This window comes from Acanthaster planci, linkage group LG02, assembly GCF_054643075.1.
Source record: "Acanthaster planci isolate LZ-2023a linkage group LG02, COTS_SCS, whole genome shotgun sequence".
Taxonomy (NCBI): Eukaryota; Metazoa; Echinodermata; class Asteroidea; order Valvatida; family Acanthasteridae; genus Acanthaster; species Acanthaster planci.
Genome location: NC_141778.1, coordinates 23,536,064 through 23,558,702, shown reverse-complemented (window position 1 = coordinate 23,558,702; position 22,639 = coordinate 23,536,064). Strand labels below are relative to the sequence as shown.

The 22,639-nt window shown below is 42.7% G+C and overlaps 2 protein-coding genes across 3 annotated transcripts in view; one reads left to right on the top strand and one right to left on the bottom strand.

The window, feature by feature from the left end:
- LOC110984078 (uncharacterized) overlaps positions 1-18,267 on the top strand; it is a 27,147-nt gene extending 8,880 nt beyond the window's left edge. For both annotated transcript variants that reach the window (XM_022243888.2, XM_022243889.2), the window contains 4 exons: positions 3,924-4,147; positions 9,863-10,245; positions 11,210-11,328; positions 12,610-18,267. In XM_022243888.2, coding sequence (XP_022099580.2) covers positions 3,924-4,147; positions 9,863-10,245; positions 11,210-11,328; positions 12,610-13,226 — 1,343 coding nt within the window. In that variant the 3' untranslated portion in view covers positions 13,227-18,267. The remainder of the gene's footprint in view (positions 1-3,923; positions 4,148-9,862; positions 10,246-11,209; positions 11,329-12,609) is intronic.
- On the bottom strand, positions 18,107-22,639 carry LOC110984079 (mitochondrial import inner membrane translocase subunit tim16-B-like). Its single transcript, XM_022243892.2, has 4 exons — positions 22,436-22,639; positions 21,035-21,122; positions 20,153-20,361; positions 18,107-19,327 (listed from the first exon to the last, which is right to left on the bottom strand). Exons 1-4 carry the CDS (start codon positions 22,436-22,438, stop codon positions 19,220-19,222), a joined length of 408 nt encoding a protein of 135 aa, XP_022099584.1. The 5' UTR covers positions 22,439-22,639; the 3' UTR covers positions 18,107-19,219.

Genomic DNA, 22,639 nt, shown 5'->3' with positions numbered 1-22,639 from the left:
AAAAATTCACACTTTCAATGTTTCAACCCCACTCCAACGCTGCGTTTACCCTGAGATTGACTTTAGCCTGGGTTGGACTCAAGCCTGTTCTTGACCAGGGTTGAGATTTTTCATCTGGTCATGGCCTTGCTAAGGTTGAGTCCAACCCAGGTGGAGAGGTAGTGAATAAAGGCCTTTTGTAAGTGGATACACCCACTGTCACTGGGAAAACCCAACTGGTCTCTTCTACTCAACAACTACATGTACCCGTACATGTACATCACCCAAAATGCATGTATGGGTTGATTTAAAGACTTCACAGGACAGTGCAATATTGAGGGAAATTGTGACATGCTTCTACTGTACCGGTAGATGTGTGGGTCGACCAGTGACATACATGCATGTACTCACATGTATGTATGTACATGTATGTACATGTACATATGAGCCTTATTGTTGGCAACTGACTGGTATCAAGTCACAGATGACCTGCTCTGCATGCTGCATAGAAAGTGCAGATTGCTTGTCTCGGAGACAAATTCCATGTAAAACTACCAGACGTGGTCTGCAAAGGGATAGGATGCGAACTGGCATGCTAATGACACGAAACCTGATTTAAGCTATTTTTTTGCTGACTGATATTGCTAATTAGTCTGCATGTACATGTACATGTACGTGCACATTCATGCACTCTCACAGACTGAAAAGGTTGACTGGTCAACCCTGTCTTTTACATATTTAGCCATATTTGGGGTGCTGGTACAAATACATGTACAACGTATACCGTAACATTGAAAGTGGAAACGCAGTTGATGAAAATGTATTTTGGCTCTGTGGGGCCACAAGGATATTCCATATTACCTTTTAAATTACTTTCATTTCTGCTGGCATTTCTTTGTTTTCTTGTTGTCGTCCTTTGCCTTGTTTTTCACATTTTTATTTTTGTAAATTAACCCACATGCATCAGTATTTACTTTATGCACAGACCAGTGCAAGCTGCAAATACAGAGTGCAAGATTGTTCTCACTAAGCTCATAATGCCAACTGGAAATGCAGGCACAGCACTAAATTTGTGTGAATACTATAGCAAAGGATTTCCCTACTGTTTTATATCAGTGAAGTTGGTGGAAGCGCTGTAGTAGTGATTGCACGCATGCACATGTTTATGTACATGCATGGAGGAAGGAAAACAGATGCATGTGAGCAACCTGACATTGGAGGTTGCTGGTTTGTCAGGGGTCATGCAAACCCGCCTTGCCCCCAGGCTACGGTGTCAAAGGTTGTAGGACCCAACCTACTCTGATCATTATCCTCTCTGATATCAAGCATACATGTACACACATGTATAGCATTAGTTAGCTGTAGAGCACCTGTGACCATTAATGCCAACAAAACACTTTGTCTGTACTTTGTCAAAATTCTAACAAAGTTGCTTCCTGGCAATGTTGACCAAAAATTCATTTGTGCTCTTTGAATTTGACAAAATATTAATTCACTTTCCGAAACTACTGCCAAAATTTAACCAAACTTCTTCATCAAAAGCATTCTTTGAAAGATTTTTTTTATTTGTATGTTTAGATTTAGAAGGAATTTAGTAGCCTTCAGTTGCTATAATTATTTGCCAGTCCCCCAACTTTTATTCCAATTGGCCTGGAAAGGAACTCACAAAGTTGGATATCAGCTAAAAACCAAAGAAACCATTATACTGAAAATTTAATCCTAAAGAGCTCCTTATTTAAGTGAAAAAACCCCTTCCTTTGTCGGGGGAAGCACTAGATTATTAACGGCCAACTTGAGAAAAGCCAGTTTCTGTGGATTGACAGAAATAGTTGTTCGTGGTTTTTGAAAATGCTCATTAGTTGATGGATATTCCAGCAAGATCATCAAAGCTCAGAAAAATTGCACAAATGATTATGTACATGTACTGTTCGTAAGGTTTCTTTGAACAAAACCTGTGGTGGTAACAAGCTTTCTATCTCTAGAGCTTGGGTTTTTGCTCTCATTATTTAAAAATCTTAGCCGTGGAAGTTTTGTTCCACTTAAAATATTTGGTGAAAATTAGTTTTTGTATTACATGTATGTGTGCACACTCCACACATTGTGTGAGAAAGTTTTAGTTTGAATTGTTTACTGGTCTAAATGTAGAACTAGAAGTTATGGCAAGCTGACGGCCTCTGTCAGGTGAACATTTTCTTGGAAGTCTTCAAAAACATAAAAGAGAAAATAATCAAATTCTTGGAAGTGGCACACCCTAACACAATTAAACCCCGGGGAGGGAGGTCATTACCAGCCATTGCTAATAAATCAAGCTCATCTTCCCCTTTTTTATGTTTCAAGTTAGATTTTTTTTAAAACTCCCAATTCCCTGGCATGTGTGCACTGTGGGTAAAATGATATTCATAAATATCTCAGACAGTTTCCCTAATCAACAATGTACAACCTGACCATGTATCAACATTTGGTAATGCCCATTGCAATTTCATAATGCCTGCTGCGTACAAACGCGCTGGCACCTGGATACGAGACAGTTTAATTTAATCCTGTTGTTTAAGGATCTACGTGTATTGTAGCACGCAGAACTCATCACGTGCCTGCCAAGTCCATATACATGTAATTGTTAGGAAATTCTTCAGGACTTCCCTGGCCTGTGACTTGGGCATTGGTTGTGTCCATCTTCCTGAGTTGATCTTAAATGCATGTTTAAAATTGGCCAAGGACATACAGTACAAGTATTTATTCCCTCATTGAAATTGGAAGATTCAGCACTGATAGGGTTTAGGTTTGAAATACTTGGTCTCTTCCTAGTAGACAAAATATGTAATGTTTGTCAACAAAATCCATTGTTTCATTTGGTTTGAAAAGGCCTACAAAAACCTTGGAATATTGTTCTGGATTGTATGTAAAGCTGCATTTAACCATTTTTCGACTGTAGTTTGTATTGACTTGTCAGTGCAAACATTTGAAAGCAATGAAAAGCCTAAAGTACTCTAGGTACAGTACACGTATGCCTGGAGAAAGGTGCTCCAGTGAATGGCTGGGGTTCCAACAAGCACTGTCACCAACAAGTTATGTGGAAAAGTTCAAAAGACAGGGGAAGTGCGGATCAGACTGGCAAGCTGAAGGCTCTTTCACTCATCCCTGATGGAACCTGAACTTGTGTGGGTAGCTACTGTACATGTGTACCCCAGTAGCAGCATTCTTCTCCCCCTTCCCCCTTCCACCTGACAGAGACTGTCTCACCACCTCAGCAGACCAGACACGACTGTTGCACATTGTCTGTTGACATGGTGTGCAGGATTTTAAATTTTTTGATCCAATTTTCAATGATCAATCATCCTGTTGCCTGCACCTTGCTGCATTCAAAGTAACATACAATAGCATGAATACTTTATCTCCAGAAGAGGGGAAAGCTATTGTTTTGGCTAAGTTGCCTGGAAAGTGATCACACCTGGCAGTCTGGACACTGGTTAGATGCATGCAGCCCATACATGTACATGTAGGCTTGACAGGTCTCTTGTTCAGAGTTATACATGTATGTACATGTACGTGCACATGAGCCCGTACGCAGTGATGTCCTGACAGTCCCATTGTAGGATTTGAGTTAGAGCTTTAGGGGCTTTTGGTGAGTAGCGATGATTCAAATCTGTGGGAAAGTGCATGTACATGTACTTTTGCTCATTGTTGAGCAGGCATTGCTCTACATGTATGACCAACCAATAGCTACATGTACATGTAGCTAGTGAAATATGCAACTGCTCTGGAGGGTGAAGCAGGAAAGGGTTAACATTTTTCAAGCACGGGCAGTCGAAACATCAGCTCAAGTTTCACTTGAAAAGGCCTTAAAGAGCACCTCTTTAAGTTGATCTTAAAGAAATAAGTCAATATTTAGTGTTTGTCCAACATTGAAGGCCATTCGGCTGTCTGCTACGATTCCTTTTTTGCAGCGCCCTCTGTCGTCAGGGATCTGATCAGTGTCCACCTCGGCACCACTGAGGCCAGTACATCCCTGACTGGCCCAGGCACCATGACCACCAAGCCGCTGGACCTTTCTCTGGAGAGCCCCTCGATCATGGGGACTCACTCCTTGCTGGGAACTGGCATCAGCTCGGGACACGGGGCACCAAACACCAGCTCGGAGTCGGGGATGAATGCTGCTGCTTCTCATCCTGTGAGTTCACCTTTCCACTGAGAGAATTTTATCTGTTGAATTAATCCAATTTTTTAGATATTGAAGAAAAGTTCCTCAAACCCTGAACTTTTTCTCAGTGGTTAAAGTGGGAGGCTGCTTGTGGGCCATTTCCCTTACTTGCCCATACTTATGTGAGTAAGCCTTTTATGAGTTATATGTCAATAAAATCTGGTACACTGAGTTCTTGAAATTCACATAAACATTACAATGTGTATTCCCCATTCTGAAGACATCACTGCTATACCTCGTGATTTTGGGGCAAGCTGTTTGTTAGTTACATATTAAAGAGACGCCTCGCACTAACATACTGTTTTCAGTAAGGAGGGTACAAAGAAACCAGTCTATTCTAGAGATTGTAGTCTCTATGCAAAAGTTTGTGAGTTAATTTAACCAAATTAAATTGCAAGAGGCATTTTCCTCTCACACGCAGAAAAGTGCTGTCTTTGTTTGAAAGCTGTATTTCATAGTCTGTATTGTGCTTGAACATGTAGGCTATGTACAGTACATGTACATGTAGTGCAGTCTCTCATGAAGTTTTGTACACATTCAGCCGTAAATTAGTTGGTTGACTTTCTGGCGTATTTTCACATGTGTAGTCTACATGTATGTACTGTAGCACACTACAGTTTGTCACACATTCTACACAGATTGTTACATGTACTGGCACCTTTAAATTGAATGCGATGAAATACTCCTGACCCCACAGGTTTGGTAATTCAATAAGTTATGTACATGTACATGTATACATGTATTTACCATTACATACTTACGTGACATACATGTATATCATTTGTTCACATGTACCGTTGCAGACATTCAATTTGTGTTCAAGCATAAACCATCTACCTTGTGGTGTATCTGATTCATCTCTGTCCTCCGTATGGTGACTAAAATTCATACATTTTCTCTTTCAAAATTCCTGTTTCAACTGTAAATACACAGACAAATGAATGCGTATGTGGGTCAATCCAGGGATTTCAAAATGTTTTTGGGAGGGAGGAGAATAGGTGAATGTGGACAGTAGTACAATGTACACGTAGGTCCCAACTCTAATGGCATGTGGTCCGAATCCCACAAAGAGCCTCAGTGGTTTCACTGTTGGAAATACTGTCTTGTGCAGTCTTAACTTTTCCAGGGATCTCGACCAGAGTTCTAAAGATAAGAACATGGCCATTTGGTAATCCTATTCAGCCTGTACGTATAATGAGTTTGTTTTAAAATTGAGATGGATGGTACATGTAAACCGCATGCAATTCCATATGCATCACAGAAGACTATGAAGAAGATCACCTGACGTTGGTGTTTGGTATTTGTTATTGTGCAAAATACATTTCGAGTTCCTCAACCTCAACTCGAGTCTGAAATTTGCCCATTCTGTTGGTTGTACATGTTGAACATTTACAGTTCAACGTCTATAAATTCATTATTGTTATGGACGCCCATTCCGACATGTTCCGGTACACGTCATGGTGAAAATAACAAATTGAATAGGTGGGTTTGCTCTGCACTGTGGAAGTCAGATTAACACGTTTACACATGACGGCACATAAACTGGCAAGTGCTTTCACCATTTTCACAAAGAGTGTGGAAATACACTGGGATGGTGCATATGTACGAGTACTATATTCACATCGACAGGTGGTGGCATCTTCACATATCCATTTACTTCGTATACACTTACATGCTTGTGAAAGTAAGACGTGTACTAAACTTCAGCTTGCCACCTGTACTGTACAGGGCTTGTCATTGTAGCTGATATCACAGATGCTGAAGCAGAGGGTTTTTCACAAAAGATTAAGTTACAATGAGAATTACTGTGCAAATATTTTTAAAAATCATGAGGGTCTTCTGCTTTTAACCTACATGTACATGTACCCCAAACAGTCGCTAAATATGCAAATTCCTGTGTGTCAGATTCTATTTGCTAAAGTTCTGTTCAATCGTAGTGCACCCTCTAGTCCAATGATGCATAGTGGAATGGCCAACCTTTTCGTCCTTCTTTTCCTTGGTGTGATTCTAAGCAGACATGTGTTTTTTTGGTATCTTTGAGTTTATTGAGTTTCCATTTTGCTACCACATTTCTGTGTTACTCTGATCAACCGTAACATATTGTAATAAATGTACATTTAGTATTTTGATATATTTTCTAGTTTGATGTGTGCATTTTCTTGATTTTGTTGTATTTGTATCTTCTCTTATATGTAGGCATCTTACAAACTCATTGACTCTAGGTTACTGTACTACCAAGCGATGCATAGGGTCAGTGGGGCGACCCTGGGATTGTTGGGGTTCATGAGGCTATGCCAGTGATTTGATTCAGCAGCCCCTCTCTCCCCTATAGACTGACATGAGCCAGTCTGTGGAAGATCGAGTGGCATTCCAGCTATACTTGTGATTCTGCGCTAATTCCTGCTGATGGAAGCGTCCTCTGTCCAGTTCAGGGTTAGCCCACGCCACACTTCAAGGGTCTGAGCTGTCGTGCATGCGAAATCCGAACGCTGAGTTCCCCAGCTTTACCACTATAGCATCGCAGTCAACGACAGTGCAGAGTGACGCTGCACTTGGGGTTGAATTTCCCCTGCTAGCTGGGTCTGGACACACTACCACCACACGTCCCAGTTCCCAAGCATTCCTACCAAGCGAAGTCGGCCGGCAGTGAGCTCTCAACCAATGCCTACCGTAGTCTACACCGGTCCAACGGTGGCTCACAAGACCATGCACCAGGACGGCCTTATGCCTCCTGCACTGACTGTACCGGCTGCCTCACCCCTGGTGCCGTCGTCTTCGGGTCTTTTCATTTGGTGCACCCAGGCATGACAGAGATGCTAATCCCTGTCAGTCCAACCCCCCGATGTTATCTGGGGCGGCCCCTTCAGAGATAAAACCGGGCCACGCAGGCATGCCACCGCCCGCACCTGGGGCAGCAGAGCCCACTGGCCTCCTACGTTATTGGGGCTTCCGAACACCGTACGTTCCGGCTACCGTCCTCCTCGCCTTCTTCCAGGGGGTCCAAGCTCAAGAAGTCTCGCTTCTTATGGCAGAACGTCTCTTCAGCCGACATGTTAGCGGTGTGTACCCTCTTGGAGTTGCTCTCCTCAATAGCCAGCCGCCTAAAGCCTAACCCTGCTGACCCGATGACTGCTCTGGATCCAGACCCTCTACCCGCATCTGCATCCATTAACAAACTGATCTCCTCATGATGGCTGCATCCCTTTGACCTCCAGTGTGGGCTACAGCTCACATCCTGCTCCGACCCCTTGCATCTCAACCATACACGATGTCCCTTCTTCCCCCGATCAACTTCAAGCAGAACAAGATAACGTCTTCGGAGGACAAAGACGACACCTCCACAGCAGCCAACCTTTCCCTTCTGGAGGCACGTCTCTGTCTTCTCCAGGAACATATGAGCAGATTCTAGGTCCACCTTCCAATCTGCCTATGGCTGAGACCTCCTTCAAGCACCACCCTGCTAGATTGGAGGCATCGGCTCTGCTTTTTCCGGAACTGCAGCTTGACTGCTGATGCGTTGACGTGTTAAGGTTCTCGCTGGTGTTAAGCGATGGCACCTGTACCCCCCAAGAGCATCGACTTATACTTCCAGTTTTCCAGGGAGGACTTTGATAGCTTTGTCTCCGTCCCTGAGATTCCAACTGCGGCTAAAGATAAACTATCATCTGATGCTCAGAAGCCTAACAGGAGTCCCCTTTTAAAGACAAAGACAAGTGCTCCTTTGAAACTACCCTTACCAAACTTGACAGAGTTTCATGGCAAGGTCTCCGCTGCTCTGCCTTTGTGGTACTCCTATCTGAGTATCTGGCCCATGCCTCTGAAGAAGGCTTGCCAGTTACCCGGGACTTAGCAGCCATTGCACTTCGAGCACTTGAGAAGGTCAACTCCATCTTTGAGCAATTCATACGGATCTCCATCTTAACTTTAGCACATAGATCAACGCTTTGGATACCCTGAACATTCCCTGTGAGGGAGTCGAGTCAAAACTTCAGGACCTCCCTCTCTATGGTAAAGACCTTTTTGCTAGGAAGTTCATGGAGCTGATGGAAGCCGAAGCTGAGCGCATTGACAAGATCCACAAGCTTAGCTTCTGTGAACCTCCTTCGGCTCCTCCTTGCCAGTCCCGTATTGATGACCGCTGGGCTCGACCCTTCAGACCTCCATGTCATGGGGAATCTGGTTCTTTTTGCCCCTTTCATCAACCCAGTCCCCAGACGAACCATGGCCGTTCCTCCTCTTCCCAGTCTGCCAAACCACCTCAGAAGAGCTACAAGGGTCGTGCTACCCTCGATCTTTCAGGGGTAGACACCGCTGACTATTCAGATTTGCCTCTTCCCTCCAATTCTGCACCTGTCGGCGGTGACTTTTCACAGGGTCTTGGGAGAAAGTCACAACAGACAGCTGGGGGCTCACGACTGTTTGCCACAGAAACGGCCGTGCCAGCCGTGGTTCCCGCATCTAAATCAGACTACTCGTGCAGGTACCGATGGTCCTTCCCCTGGCCGGATCTACTCCACCAACTGAGGTCTGGCATTCTTCACCGTCACCCGGTATCCCTACCCCTGACTTGCTGGCTATTGTCAAAGAATCCTTCAAGTCAGCAGGACATTCTGATGAAGTCTGCCGATATGGCCCCAAAGAGCCGACGTCAATCTACGCGCAACATCTACAATGCCAGATTCCAACATTTTACTTTGTGGTGTTTGGAGTGAGGTCTATATCCAACTGAGGTTTCTTTGAATACTGTAGCTGATTTTTTTTATGCACCTGTTCAAATCTGACCCACAAGTATCAACTCTCCGCAACTACCGGTCAGCCATTGTGTCTGTACATGAGGGCTTCCTCGACAATAAGGACTCCTGACATCGTCCACATCAATGCAGAAGTTCCTCATCAGGGCAGTCCACCTCTGAAACTACCTAACAGCTCCGTTATCTGGTGAGTCTGCACTACAGTCTTTGAGGCTGACATGCTCCTTTGGCGCACACTTTTACGTAGTGCATTTTCACTCTGCATATTTAGCGACTGTTTGGGGTAGGATGAAAGCAGAAGATTCCTCCCCCACAGGAATGTGGGTGAGATCTGCTATGAATACCTACCCCAAACAGTCGGCTCCCTCCCAGCCTTCCCCACGTTTGGCTTTGATGGTTTTAATACCGGAAAAGAAGGACAAACATGGCGGCCGCTCCACTATGCATCATGGAACTAGAGGGCGCACTACGGTTGATCAGAACTTTGGCGAATAGAATCAGATGCAAAGGAATTTGCATGTTTAGTGACTGTTTGGGGTAGGTATTTAATAGCAGACCTCACCCACATTTCTATGGGGGGGAGAATTTGTTGCATTTATCTCTTAATGTTAAAAATGTGGCTTTTAAAAAAGGTGTTTTTCGGTCAAAATGATCCAGCCTGATTATTGGGAAAACCCAAACGTTGTGTTACGTGACTGCAAATGCAAGTACACGTAAGTGGAAGTTGCATGCTTTACTTCTTACCAGTCCTTTTTATCATTCGTGGCTTGCAAATCACCTCAGCACACACTATTTTATTTGCCTCTTCTGCTTCTGTGGAATTATCCATCAAGCAATCATAAATTCAGATATTTTGCGTAGGGTACATGGATTAATTCCATTCAGTCTTTAGTTGACAATCCAAGTTTTCTGTATTTTTCTTCCGTCTCAATAGTTCATCACTTCCACTCACCAATGCGGCTCAGCCAGGCCCCTCTCGTCAGCCCCCCACCCTTCGCAGTACAGCCCCCTCTTTCCCACAAATGATGCGACCAACAACAGCAGCAGCAACAGCAGCAGTAATAGCAGCTCCAGCAACGGCCCCTTCCCGGTCCTTCCAGTGCGGCTGGAGAGTAACCTGCTGGCCAGCCCCGCCAGCCAAGCCCACAGCTCCGTGCTGCTGCCCCATGTCTGCAAGTGGAACAGCTGCGGCCAGCGGTTTGCCGAGATGGAGGAGCTGGTGAGCCACGTCAATGAGCGGCATGTGGTGCTGGTAGAAGGGGAGTACTGCTGCAAGTGGGAAGGCTGCAGCAGAAAAGGCAAAGGTTTCAATGCAAGGTACTACATGTACATTACAGACACAGAACTGTTAAAGGTCTTCACTTAATATTAAAGATCATAAAGGCACTTGATGACCCTCAAATACTATCAAAGACCCACAAGTGAGTATTAAAAACCACCAGGCACTATTTAAGCCCCCATGAGACTATTAAAGTCCTTGATGTCTGAAGGTACTATAAAAGGCCCCAAAGTTACTATTAAGAACCCGAAAGTACTATTAAAGACCCGAAAGTTACTGTTAAAGATCTCAAGGTACTTGGACTGTACCTGGTACAGGTATGTTTACTATTAAAGACCCATTAGGTGCTATTAAAGTATCCCTATTAAGTGCTACACATACATGTATTACATATCCTAAGGCACTGTGCTATTAAAGAGTCTTCGGTGACAATGAGCTAGTCAAGTACTTTTAGGAAAGGTCATGTGAGAACAATGCACAAGACATCACACCAGTTTGAACATGTTCAGTGTGAGTGAGTCAAAATACGGCTGCCCTGATATGGCTAACCTCGCGGAGGTGTATTTATATTCTTGAATGAAAACTGCGAGTTTCATTTTGAGCATGCTCTGTCTGAATACCCGACTAACTCATTAAAGACCCTTGGGGTAGTAGCTCATTCCCTCACCTGTTTTATTTCCTCTCTAGCTCTTTGACACTCTGAAAGTTATAATCCCACGTTCCCCATTGAGACTGAAAATCTGGTGAATTCAAAACATCCTCATGCATCAGACTCAAATTCAGTGGCCTGTAAATAGTAAGATGTCATTTGCAATCAGGAAATTACTGAACTCGCTATCCAAAGATCCAGGCAATTGGGTTTACTTCTGGATTGCAAGTTTCAAATTTGTCTGGACTGTTATTTAAACTCGTCCAACCACCATCCCACTGCCTGATGAGGCGGCATGTTGGATGCCGGGCCTACTTTGGATTGCATGTCATGCCTTCTTTTTATATATGCAGGTACAAGATGTTAATCCACGTCCGAACACACACAAACGAGAAGCCCCACCAGTGTCCAATATGCAACAAGTCCTTCTCGCGGTTGGAGAATCTCAAGATACACAACAGGTCGCACACAGGTATGCTATGCCACCACCCTTCAGATTTCCGGCAAGGAGCTGATATTGTCTCGGGAATGATCAGGAGTAATACAGTTTTCTTTGGCACAAGCTTACAAATCATTGAATGCACCTGACACGTCTCACGTTCTAAAGATCTTGCGAGTGGTCACATACATGTATGTCTATTAAATAAAATTTGTTCGGTTAAAGTCAATGTCAAACATGTACAAATGAATTCCATTCAGTAGACATTTAGTTTGAACTTTCCTACAACCAATACAAGGAGGAATAATGATTACCGCAAATGGGTCACTTGGGAGACATTCTCATAGGAAAGTGCACAACATTTTTCAAACTTTACCGTCCCATAATTCAATATTCCCTGATCCGATCTTAACCAAACTTTGCATGTTTTCCTTTCAGACCCTATTCTATCATCTCTTAAAATGTGGACAGTAAAATTTTCCTCCTTTTGGTAGTTGGAGCATTAGGGAGACATTGAAATGTCTCCCTAATGATCGATGTCTCCCTAATGTTGAAAAATTTACCTCAAAATGTCTCCCAAGTGACCTGTTTGGAAATATAATATAAACTATAATACCTGAACATGTATAATGATATCTAAGGAGAGAAAACTTAAGAAGATAAGTACTGCCGGTAACAAAAGAATACATTGAAGCTTATTAAAAGGAATTAAGGTTAATATTTAAAGGATTAAAACAAAACAAAATTTAAAGGAGAGTACAAGGCTGTTTACACAATTAGTGTATGAATGTTATAGTGGATTAAGAGGGGGCCACAACCAGTTTGCCCCCCCCCATTTTCTGTTTTTATTTTTGGGCGGATGCCTTTCCTTCTACCCAGTTTTTACTCTGTTGTCAGCTTGGTTACTTAATAACTTAAAGACAGAAATTATTACTTCAGTATGCCCCTCTGGTACTGTATGCTTGGGTTTACCTCCATTTTGGGTGCCTCGTCCCCTTTGTAAATGAGGGGTGCCCTCTCTATTTGTAAATGCTGGATCCACCACTGTAATGTGTCCCACCCTTGGGAGCTGTTTTTTGAGTTATCTGCTTTTGTGTGTTTAATCTCTCAGGAGCAGTGAACTGAATACTTGTACAGAGTTAAAGGTCATGGTCAAAAGTTAGAGCACTCATTTGTACCATGAGAGTAGACTTAACAACAAGTCACAAATGCTTTCAGCAAGTTTTAAAATGCCTATCACATTGTCGCCTGTGTGGTGTTATCAGTGGATGATCAGATGAAAGTTAACAGCTGCCTGTTCTTTCTTCATCTCAGGTGAGAGGCCTTATGTATGCCCGGTAGCAGGCTGCAATAAGCGTTACTCCAACTCGAGTGACCGCTTCAAGCACACACGTACACACCTGGAGGAGAAGCCATACTTCTGCAAAGTAGCTGGCTGCGACAAACGTTATACCGACCCGAGCTCGCTGCGGAAGCATGTCAAGACCTTCGGGCACTACACCAACCGTGACCACCTCAATCATTTCATCTCCCAGAAGGCCGCGAACACAGCGGCGCCATCCAGCAAACCTGTCGCCCGCATCTTGCCTGCCAAACCTACACCTGTCTCACTGTTCCAGCCCGTGACAGCGGTCCCCCCAACAAGCAACATGACGGGACTTCCTGAGGGGGTGATCGTCTACCCGATCCTGGTTCACTCACCCTCACTGCAACCCCACTACAGCTATGTCACGCTGCCAGGGCACCTGTCAGACCTGGCTGGGAACACCTCACCGACCTTCTCTTCTGCGGGGCTGCGAAATGACGAGGCTTCATCCAAGGATGGCAAAAAGTTGGTGGCAGCGGAAGGATCTTTCCGCCTCAGCCAGGATGTTGTCGCCCAGAGAAATGTAGGAATGGAGGCCAAGAGTGAAGGCCTAGCGAGTAGTTAATCCTGAAACTTGAACTTCCTGTTGAATGGGAGTGAACTCCTTATGCATACAAATCCAACTTGGTCTCTGATGAGTTGCTACCACGCACCAGAACAGACCGTGTTTCTGTCTACCAAGGATCGGAAATGCCAAACTTTTTTTTTGAGACATATCCACCCTCTGTGCCCTCAGTAGTGTGCCAGTAGGGTTTTGGTGAGAGGGGCATCTAAGACTATTGTAGACATGCCTCTTTCCTTTTGAAAAGTGTGCATGAGCAATAAAACATGGCAAAATATATGCCTTGGCTTTCAATTGGAATCATGGGCGGAGATTTCTTGTCACATGGGGGGGGGAGATGATTTCTCAGAGCGCAGCACGGCCTCCATCCCAGGTGAGAAGGCTAGTCTGGGGTGCCCACTTTTTAAAGGCTGACAATGTACCCTGTGTGCTTCAAAAATGTCCGGTGTTCTGGATCTCACTGCGTACTTAAGACCTTTCACATTCAAGAGTCAAAGACTGCTAGCTCTTTTATTTGCAAAATTTGTATGTCTGTTTTTTTCCCCCTTTTTCAGTCTCATGTAGCCAATCAGAGTTAGCATAAGTGATATTAGCACAGTTAATGTCATGGTGAGCATAGGCTTAAAGCAATTGTGTACTTGTATTTCTTCAATAAGGGAAGAAAGACCTTTTGGCTCTTTGCACAAGCATGCATGCAGCTGTACCAAAGAGAAAGTTGTTTGATGATAGACACATTGCTGCCATGTAGCTGGTGTCCTTACAGTCATGTAACAAGTTTGTGCACATTCACATGAAAATTAGGTTATCATACTTACTGCCATATGCAAACAATACAGTGTGCAGATGCTGTGTGTAATACTACATACAGGAACTTCTGAGCCATGTCTGTGTGGGCATTGAGTTTGTTCATGTCTCAACAGTATCTACAGTTTCTGTGCACTCAGTTGGAACTCGGGCACATCAATCATGGGAGGAAACAGAGCAGATTGTGCATGCATGCTGCTGCAACTTCACAGTCTCAAATACCATCTATCAAAATTAAAGATGCTAGTCCTGCAGTGGCCTGATTACAGGCTTTTCTTTTCAACCGTTGGATAACGTATTGGCACTGTTCATGCTTCGTTATCCTGAGTGCCTGAGCTGTGAAAGAAATCTGTTACAGTTACAGATGTGCAAAGCATTGTGGGTCACTTTCTGCCTAGTCCATACATGTTCATTCAGTATGCATATGTCACGTGCACTCGGAAGGTATTGTTCAAGTGAACTCTATCCAGTGGGAGCTCAACAACAGCTATGCGGTGCTTCTTGAAATATCTGCCCTTCCTGGTGCCCTGTAAGGGCAGTGGGGACTAGTGAATGGTCATGCGTGAAAATCTCTCCTGCTAATCTGAAATTTCGGGCAAGAACACCAGAGTCCACTTGACTTCCCTGCATACTGACTCCATCAAGAAACCTTCCTGGTACTTGCAGCTGTGTAAATAAGAGCCATTATCATAAACCATATTCATTTCAGCCCGTTTTCATCCTTCTCCAATCCTACAGGTTTTCTTGGCTTTGCTTTTTTTTTACTTGTACTATACCTGTACCAAACTTTTGAAGTGTATTTTTTTATCTACAACTTTTTTTTCTCAACCAACAGAGCAACACTATTTTCTCATGTCAAAAAACTGACTTGTACATAAAATGATTATGCATTATGATATATAATGAGTACTGCTATTCCATAGACCAGTATTAATGCACTCTATTTTAGCAAGTTCAAATTAATTGTTATGCACATGTATGTAAATGTGAACATGGGCAGGTGGAGTTGGCTCCCCTGCCCAGTATTGTTATTGTTGTAAATGTGAACATGGGCAGGTGGAGTTGGCTCCCTGCCCACTATTGTTATACAGTTAACATAAGTGCCTCTACTGTACAATCAAATATTGGAGAAAAAAGGAACTTTTGCTTCTTTTGATATATGATATTGATTCGTGAAGAATGATTGCAGGATATATTGTACTTTGATGTAAGATTGTGTCGATAAAGCAAACGGCATTTGTGGTTGTGCTTCAGCGAGTACCAAATCTGGAACCTACAAGGGAATTGGGTGACTGTTGTGTGCACATCAGCTGCACGAGAGTAAAACTGTAATCTACCGTGCCAAAACATGGCTGATATTGTACCTTTGTAATCCAAGAAACAGGGTGACACTGTTTATTTTTTCTTTGGGTTTCATTGGTGTGGTTTGGTTTTTATTTTAAATGGTTCCCTTGGAAATTCATATATTGGATTGTGAAGATGTAAAAATTCAGACGTGCAGTGCCTGTTGCTGTTTGCTTTCAGTGTATTTTTCAAAGCCTATTTCCTCTGTGGAAACCTTTCAAGCTGGTAAAATGAAAATGAACAGAGAGAAACGTGCATTAGAATTTCACAAAATAGTGGTCTATGATGTGCCCAATGAAGGTTTGGGTTCTCTGGTTGTTTCAATGCTTGTACATGAACCCAACTGAATTAGGACACAAAACTGTCTCGGCGACAGCAGACTTTTTTTTGACAGAGTTTGTCAGAAACACTAAGCATTCTGCTAAAAGTCTGCTGATATGATAAGCATTAAGTCTGGCTGTATCAGACTGGTACATATGCTCAGCATGCCGGTACATGTACGTGCCAGGAAGAGCTAGCCATCCGAACAAATTCCAGTTTGAAATTTGCCTCCACTTCCATAGATAGTTCCCTCAAATTGAGGTCTTTGATTAAATACAGTAAGTAAAGGTTAAATGAGTCAGAGGCTGGGGACTCTTACCAGTGATATTCCTACAGTGTTGTAGCAAGGAATCGCAAAGGTCTGTGATCTTCCAGGAACTATTTTCCACATTAGCAAGAACTCAGGAGGTATGAGTACATTGTATAGAAGATAACATGTACATGTACTACATTTAGTCTGGCTAGTCAAGCATAGAATCCCCCGGAAGTATTTATTTCTTTCTCTTGTTAAACTTTGGGTTTGGGTTACTCTACAATGTACAGAGATACCAGACTTGCCAAGACGTAATCTTAAAAAATGTGAAATATTATTTATTATTATGTCAAGATTCTAAGTAGAAAAAAAGTGTTTTGTTTGAGACATGTAGTTTTCTGAACCCACAATTTTTTTAAATGTAAATCAAGATGTCTGTAGCATTAGTTGAAGCTTGTTGAGGTTAAGTGCTCTAGTAAAGTCTGTGAAAAGATTGTGATCAGTGAACATTTCCTGCTTTAAGCCTTATTAGATGATTAAATTCCTTGTTTGAAAATGACAGCTGTTCTTCCGTTGGGAGTTGGTAAAAAAAAAGTTGAGTAGTGCTGCTTTTACTGACTGTATACAGCATCAGTGATGCGGTGCCCATCTTTTGCAGCTGCATGAATTGTGATGGTTGCATTGGGGAATTCCTCCCCCCCTCCTTAAAAAAGGTAAACAGTAGACAAAGCTGAATTGGCAAAATTTGAAAGGGACTATGGACTTCATGGTTCACTGGAGAACGTACATGTATGTACACAAACAAGTTCTGTTCCAGTCATGTTTTCTTTTGAAATCATCAACACAGAAATCCACTTTTGTCTTTTTGAGGGGTGTGTGGTGAAGTGTTTGGAGTACACGTAAGTATGTACAGCATGGTAAAATTCGAGCTTGTTCGAAAAGGTTAGGGGTTGACCATGTAACTGTTATGCTTGGAGTGGTATTCTAGGAGCCTGTTGTTTCACATGGATCTGCTAGATCTGCATCAGCAATCCCAACACTAGTTCATTTTATATCTGGTGTCAATGAACTGTTGGATCACTGATTGTGATCCGGATCCACATGAAATCAAGAGGCTCCAAAACTAGCCTTGCTGATCCCATTGGGATCACTGTAGAAGGCAACTTTTACTTCACCACTAGTTAATGCAAGCAATATTTGTTAAATAACATTGATTCTTTTACAGTTCTGATATTAAAGGTTCCATTCATTGAAGTTTTCTCAGATGCACTTTTTGTGCAGCTTTAAACAAACTTCATGGAAACATGAAGATGCATTTTAGGAAACATACATGTATATCATTGCAAGGATCTTGTATTTAAAGCAAAAACCAATGCAATTACTCTTCCATAAAGCTTTTGGGACATTTTGGATTTTACATTCATTCATATTTCCCATTACTCCTTGAACTGTGTGCACCGGACTCTTGTATGTCAGAAAAATGGCAAGCAAGCCTGTGGTTGCTACAGTACTTTGGCTGTGACGCATATCTGACTTTTCAGATGGAGGCTACCAAGTCTTTTCTGTGGGTGCATGGCAGAGTACTGAAAGTACCTAATGGAAGTACCACATGACCCTCTCATCCAATCATGAGACAGCACATGTAGCTGTGAATGAATGTTGTACCCTACACATGAACCCCTCCCTGTGTTTGGTTCTCAGAAAAATCAATCTCCAGTTGAGACATCATCCAGGGGGCTATTCCTTGGCGGTATCCGTAAATCTTAAGAATGAACGAGCCAGTTTGGTGTTTCAAACAAGCAAGGTCAATCGAGAACAGAGCACTAATGATAGGCCAGTTCCAAAATTGTCAGGGCTTGTGGCCTCCCTGATATGAGTACTGATGTTCTCCACATACCAAACTCGCCCATCCTTATTGCATTTCCAAGGCGCCATGCCTGTAGGGTCAGTCATTTTCCACGATGATTGTGTGACAGGGGGTGTCATTTTTGCTCTGTTGGAGTATTCTTTCAGCATTTTCAGTTTTCTGTTTTAATTTTGTTTTAGTTTTGTTATTTTCCTTTGAAATTTTTCCCAATAGTTGGCTTCTTGTTTGATATTTCAACTTTGTATGTATTTTTTTAAACCCAAGTTACAAATCAGTTTGTAATCCGAGAGGTAATTTTCAAGGTATATGTAGGTCTCAAATTATTTTATTCAAAAGTTTTTTAAATTACATGTAGGCTTGGAACACTTCTCTATTGCTGACATAAATTGTAATCCTTTTATATTGTATTTTGATTATTTATAATGTTATCAAATTAAAAGCGATTTCTTACCAAGTATGAGACCACATTCGGTTTTCTTCCAAATATCCATTTCAAACCAACCAAAAATCACTTATATGAATTAAAACTTTCTACACTCATCATTTTGCTGTTATTCCCTGCTTCCAACTGTCACCCCCCTTAAAAAATTTACCCTATCACTGACAAGTTTCAAAACCTCACTCCCGTTCACATGTATATCTGTATATTAGCAATGATTTACAATGAGCAGATTTCCAAGTGAACACACCAAGGAAAGTTGCTACGGTCTGCGGATACACCAAGTAACTGTCATAACTGTTGGCCAAAGTTCATCCTGTCCCTGCAACACAGTGTAAGTTCTGCATGTAAATCAGACTGTGTGGAGTGCCTGTATGTTGGCACAATAATACACCAGCAAGGCAATACGTTGCAGGATGTCGTTCTGAAATATCCTGAAACTAATCCAGCACTGAAGAGTTTCATGCTACTTTGCTGTGGAACGAAGATTCAGGATGATCAATTTGTTGCATGCATATTTTCATTTACAACACTGCCAACGGCGTTTAGAGCTGATACTTTATAGCATAAAGGACATTTTATTGAAACCAGTGTTCTTGTGATTCATTAGAAATGCACAATTTCAAGTGCTGCATTTGACAAATCATTAATACAACCACTGCAAGAATTGGATTTCTCTTTCATGAACACGAAAAACCTGGGAGGCTGTATTACATTACCTGACCATTTTTTAACATACTTCACAAGTGCATATTGATCAATCTTGTTGCATTCATGTAGTGAAGGACTGTCTTGCATTGTGGCAATGAGGTGAGAACACATTCCCACAGACGGCTGACCTGCAATATGTTTAAACTCCCCAGATCAAATAACTTCCTGGATATCTAAAAGGTAAGTACCAAAAGTCCGTGAAGCAAGTCCATCTGAGGGTCGTATTTACAATGTACAAGTTTTCCAGCAGTTTCCTATCACGTGGGCGGGGCATCTTTTGTGTTCTCTTGCGTGGTACCACTTCCTATGTCCTTCCTCTCTGTTCCATCCAGCTCCTGATCGAGTCTCTCCTTTGCTCTGATCACCTGGGGGGGGGGGTTACAGAAATTGAACACATCAGTTGCCAATGACTTTACCAAGCAAAGGTGGCTTGGGGGAGGCAATTAATGAATAGTTAATGAACTGGGTGTTTCATTATCAAGGGATGGTGATTTGTATTTTAACAATGCAAATGGTGATAAACCTTCACTTTGAAACCCAAGAGGAATCTCTCTGATGAGTGTTCGAGGGTTGGTCCCAAGTCAAACCATAAGTTGGATCACGCACAAGGGGATGAACCACGGATAAGTGCTGACAACGGAATGTCTAAACAACTTTTGACTTGAGACTGCATGATCTGGCAATTACATGTGAGTTTGTGAGGACTCGACTACAACATTGCCCTTAAAATTACCGTCTGCTTACTTGCACTATTTAGTGACAAAAAAAAGGAAAATCATTTCACTATAAATATTCTTTCAACCTGAATTCTGGATCATCATTCTTTCTCTGCATTACTACAAACGACTCAACCCCCCCCCCACCAACTTCCTGCAATTCTGTTTCTTGGGGAAGGGGAAAGCTTTATGTGGTCTAGGACAAGTCCGCAATGTCTATACTATCTGATGTGTTTGGACCTCTCTTGTTCTCAAGTTCACACAAGAAATACCATGCCTATCCACAACCATAGAAATCTTTATAATTACCTGGAATGAAGGAGCCCCTGCTGTTCCGATTTTGTTCATACTTTAACTTTTTAAAAGATATCTCAACTTTTGTACACAATTGTAAGTCATGGGCCCTATTATCCTATGTTATTCAATGTCTACACTTTGAATTTTTAGACACACATACGATTTTGGCATTGATACCTTGGACTGCAGGTAGAAAGAGCCACCTTTGCTCTTGTCGTTGACCTTGAACAAGTGGTCAAAGTTCTTGTTGATGAGTTCGGGGTCCATCTTGGTAACGTTGAGGACCATCTTGGCTTCCTGTAGCGTGATGCCGGTCAAGCTATCCTTGGCTGCCGACTGTGCCCCCTCCTTACCCCCTCCAGCTCGCTTGGCTGCCTGTTGACTTGCTGAAAGTAAAACGGTCAAAGGGGATGGAACAACTGTGGACAAAGCTTACAGGTGTGATGAAAAGTACACGGTAGAACTGGTCTAATGAAAAATAGAGAAAGCCATGTGATTTAGGTCAAGAGGGATCACTGTTGTGGGCAAGCAATGGTCTTGGATGTATTTCACAATGTAACTTGAGAACAAAAACTACGCATGTTGTCAGAAACAGTACCGAATGATGTAAAACCAACCACTCTGTAGGAACCCAACAGTATGTTCTTGTGAAATTTGAACTCTCAAAGGTAAGGGGCATCAAGCCCCATGTAAAGTAACAGTGACTGGGTTCACCTTCCTAAACCCAGCTAACTCTTCCCAGACCTATAAAATGCATTTGAAACCATCCGATCATGAGAAGGGTTTGGGTCAAGGTGGGCCTAACAGTTACATGTGCACTGTACATTCTATTTCTGTGATAAGGACCCTTTTAAATTTCAGTTTGTGTTGGACGTTAGACAATTTCCAACCATTCACCTTATTTGTCTGAACAAAGTAACTGATACACTGGATATGACAGCTCCTCGGACCTTGATAACAGCAGTCTAAAAACTAACCATGTCCGAGCCTCTGAGGACTTTTTGTGTCTAATTTCATCCTCTACTACAGCCTCAAACTGTCTTCAATACACCACCATACCTTGGATTTCCTGACGGAGAGCTCTTGTGAAGGCACGTCCCACGACTTGAGCCCCAAGAACTATTATCTGTGCAACATACTTGGCAGCCTAGGAAAAGGAGAGAATCAAATGAAATCAGTCAACAAAGCTCATAAAAGCCGTCAGTCATCTTTTGAACGTCAACAAGATTTCATACACATACCACACATCCTTTATGCATCTCAACATGTTCCTGAGCCACACACTGGCACTGGACCAATTTACAAGGCCCTCAATGGTTAGCACGATCACTTGATCAAACAAACAGGTTGCAGGGCAAAATGCTCGTCGGCTTGTCTTCACAAGTACACATGTGAAATGCATGCCTCTTGGATGCTGAGCGGGAAATATTTGCACCTTTTTTTGAAAATCGGCAAGGTTTGGGCCATTTTTTTCTTGGTACAAAGTATGAAGATATGTAAGCTACCACACATAGAACTCTTGGGGAAATGGAACAGCATTTCTGTGGGTACACAAGAAGAATAAAATCCCTGTTCATGCCCTGTTAAACGTCATTTAGAGCCTATGGCGAAAAGACTCATTTGCTAAGGGGTTTGTGGGAGCGGGGTAGACATCGGACCCAACAGTTCTGGGGGTACGCGGTATCCTCTGCCATGTCCATATGTCCACACAACCTGACTACTCTTTAGCTCTTACTAGTCTTAGGCCTAGTCCAGCACATAACTTGGACCCTACAAATTGCTTTTTTTTTACATTTGCATGATTTGGACATGCATGACATGGTCAGGTGTAGCCCCACTAGTATGGCACGGACTCTCACTCCCGCTCCATCCTTAGCCACACATCCGTATACGCAATTTCATGTCGGCGTACTGAACATTTTAGGTGCACCCACTTATCATCGTGGGTGCAATTTCTTTTGCACACAGAGATGATCCTAAGCCTCTCTGCTTTCTTAGCACCATTTACTGAATGATTTAACTCACGTTGTTCTGGTATTTTCCAGTCTTTTTGCCTGAAAATGTTCAGTACGCCGATATGAAATTGCGTATATAGGCCCCCTACAGATGTGTGGCTAAGGATGGAGCGGGAGTGAGAGTCCGTGCCACACTATCACTAGTGCAAATGGGGCTAGGTCAGGTGACCGGCCATGTTCAAATGTTTAAAAAGGCGATTTGTACAGGCCCAAGAGGACCAAGTCTAACCATGGAGGAAGGACTAACCATGGAGGAAGGACTAACCATGCTAACCTGCTTGGCCAATCCTTTCCTACGTAGCTACCTCCATGGTCAATGCAGGCATGGAGGTAGAATGTGTCCATGATGCAGGTAACATGGCTCACGTACATTTACACTCCAGGCCTACGGGGACATCCTACTTTCCCAGACCTGTAATTGACAACATATTTTTAACTTACTCACCATGTTCAAATTAAGTTGTCTTAACAACAAACGGTACTAACATCAACGTTTTTGATCACCTCTCCATCGCTTTTTATCTATAAGATGCACAATTCTGAAAAAATCACTATTCAGTACGCAGTTGCATCATTGAACGGCACACATGTATGAAGTGATGCAAGAGTAACAAAGTATGATACATTGATTTTCATTGGTTTACTAATG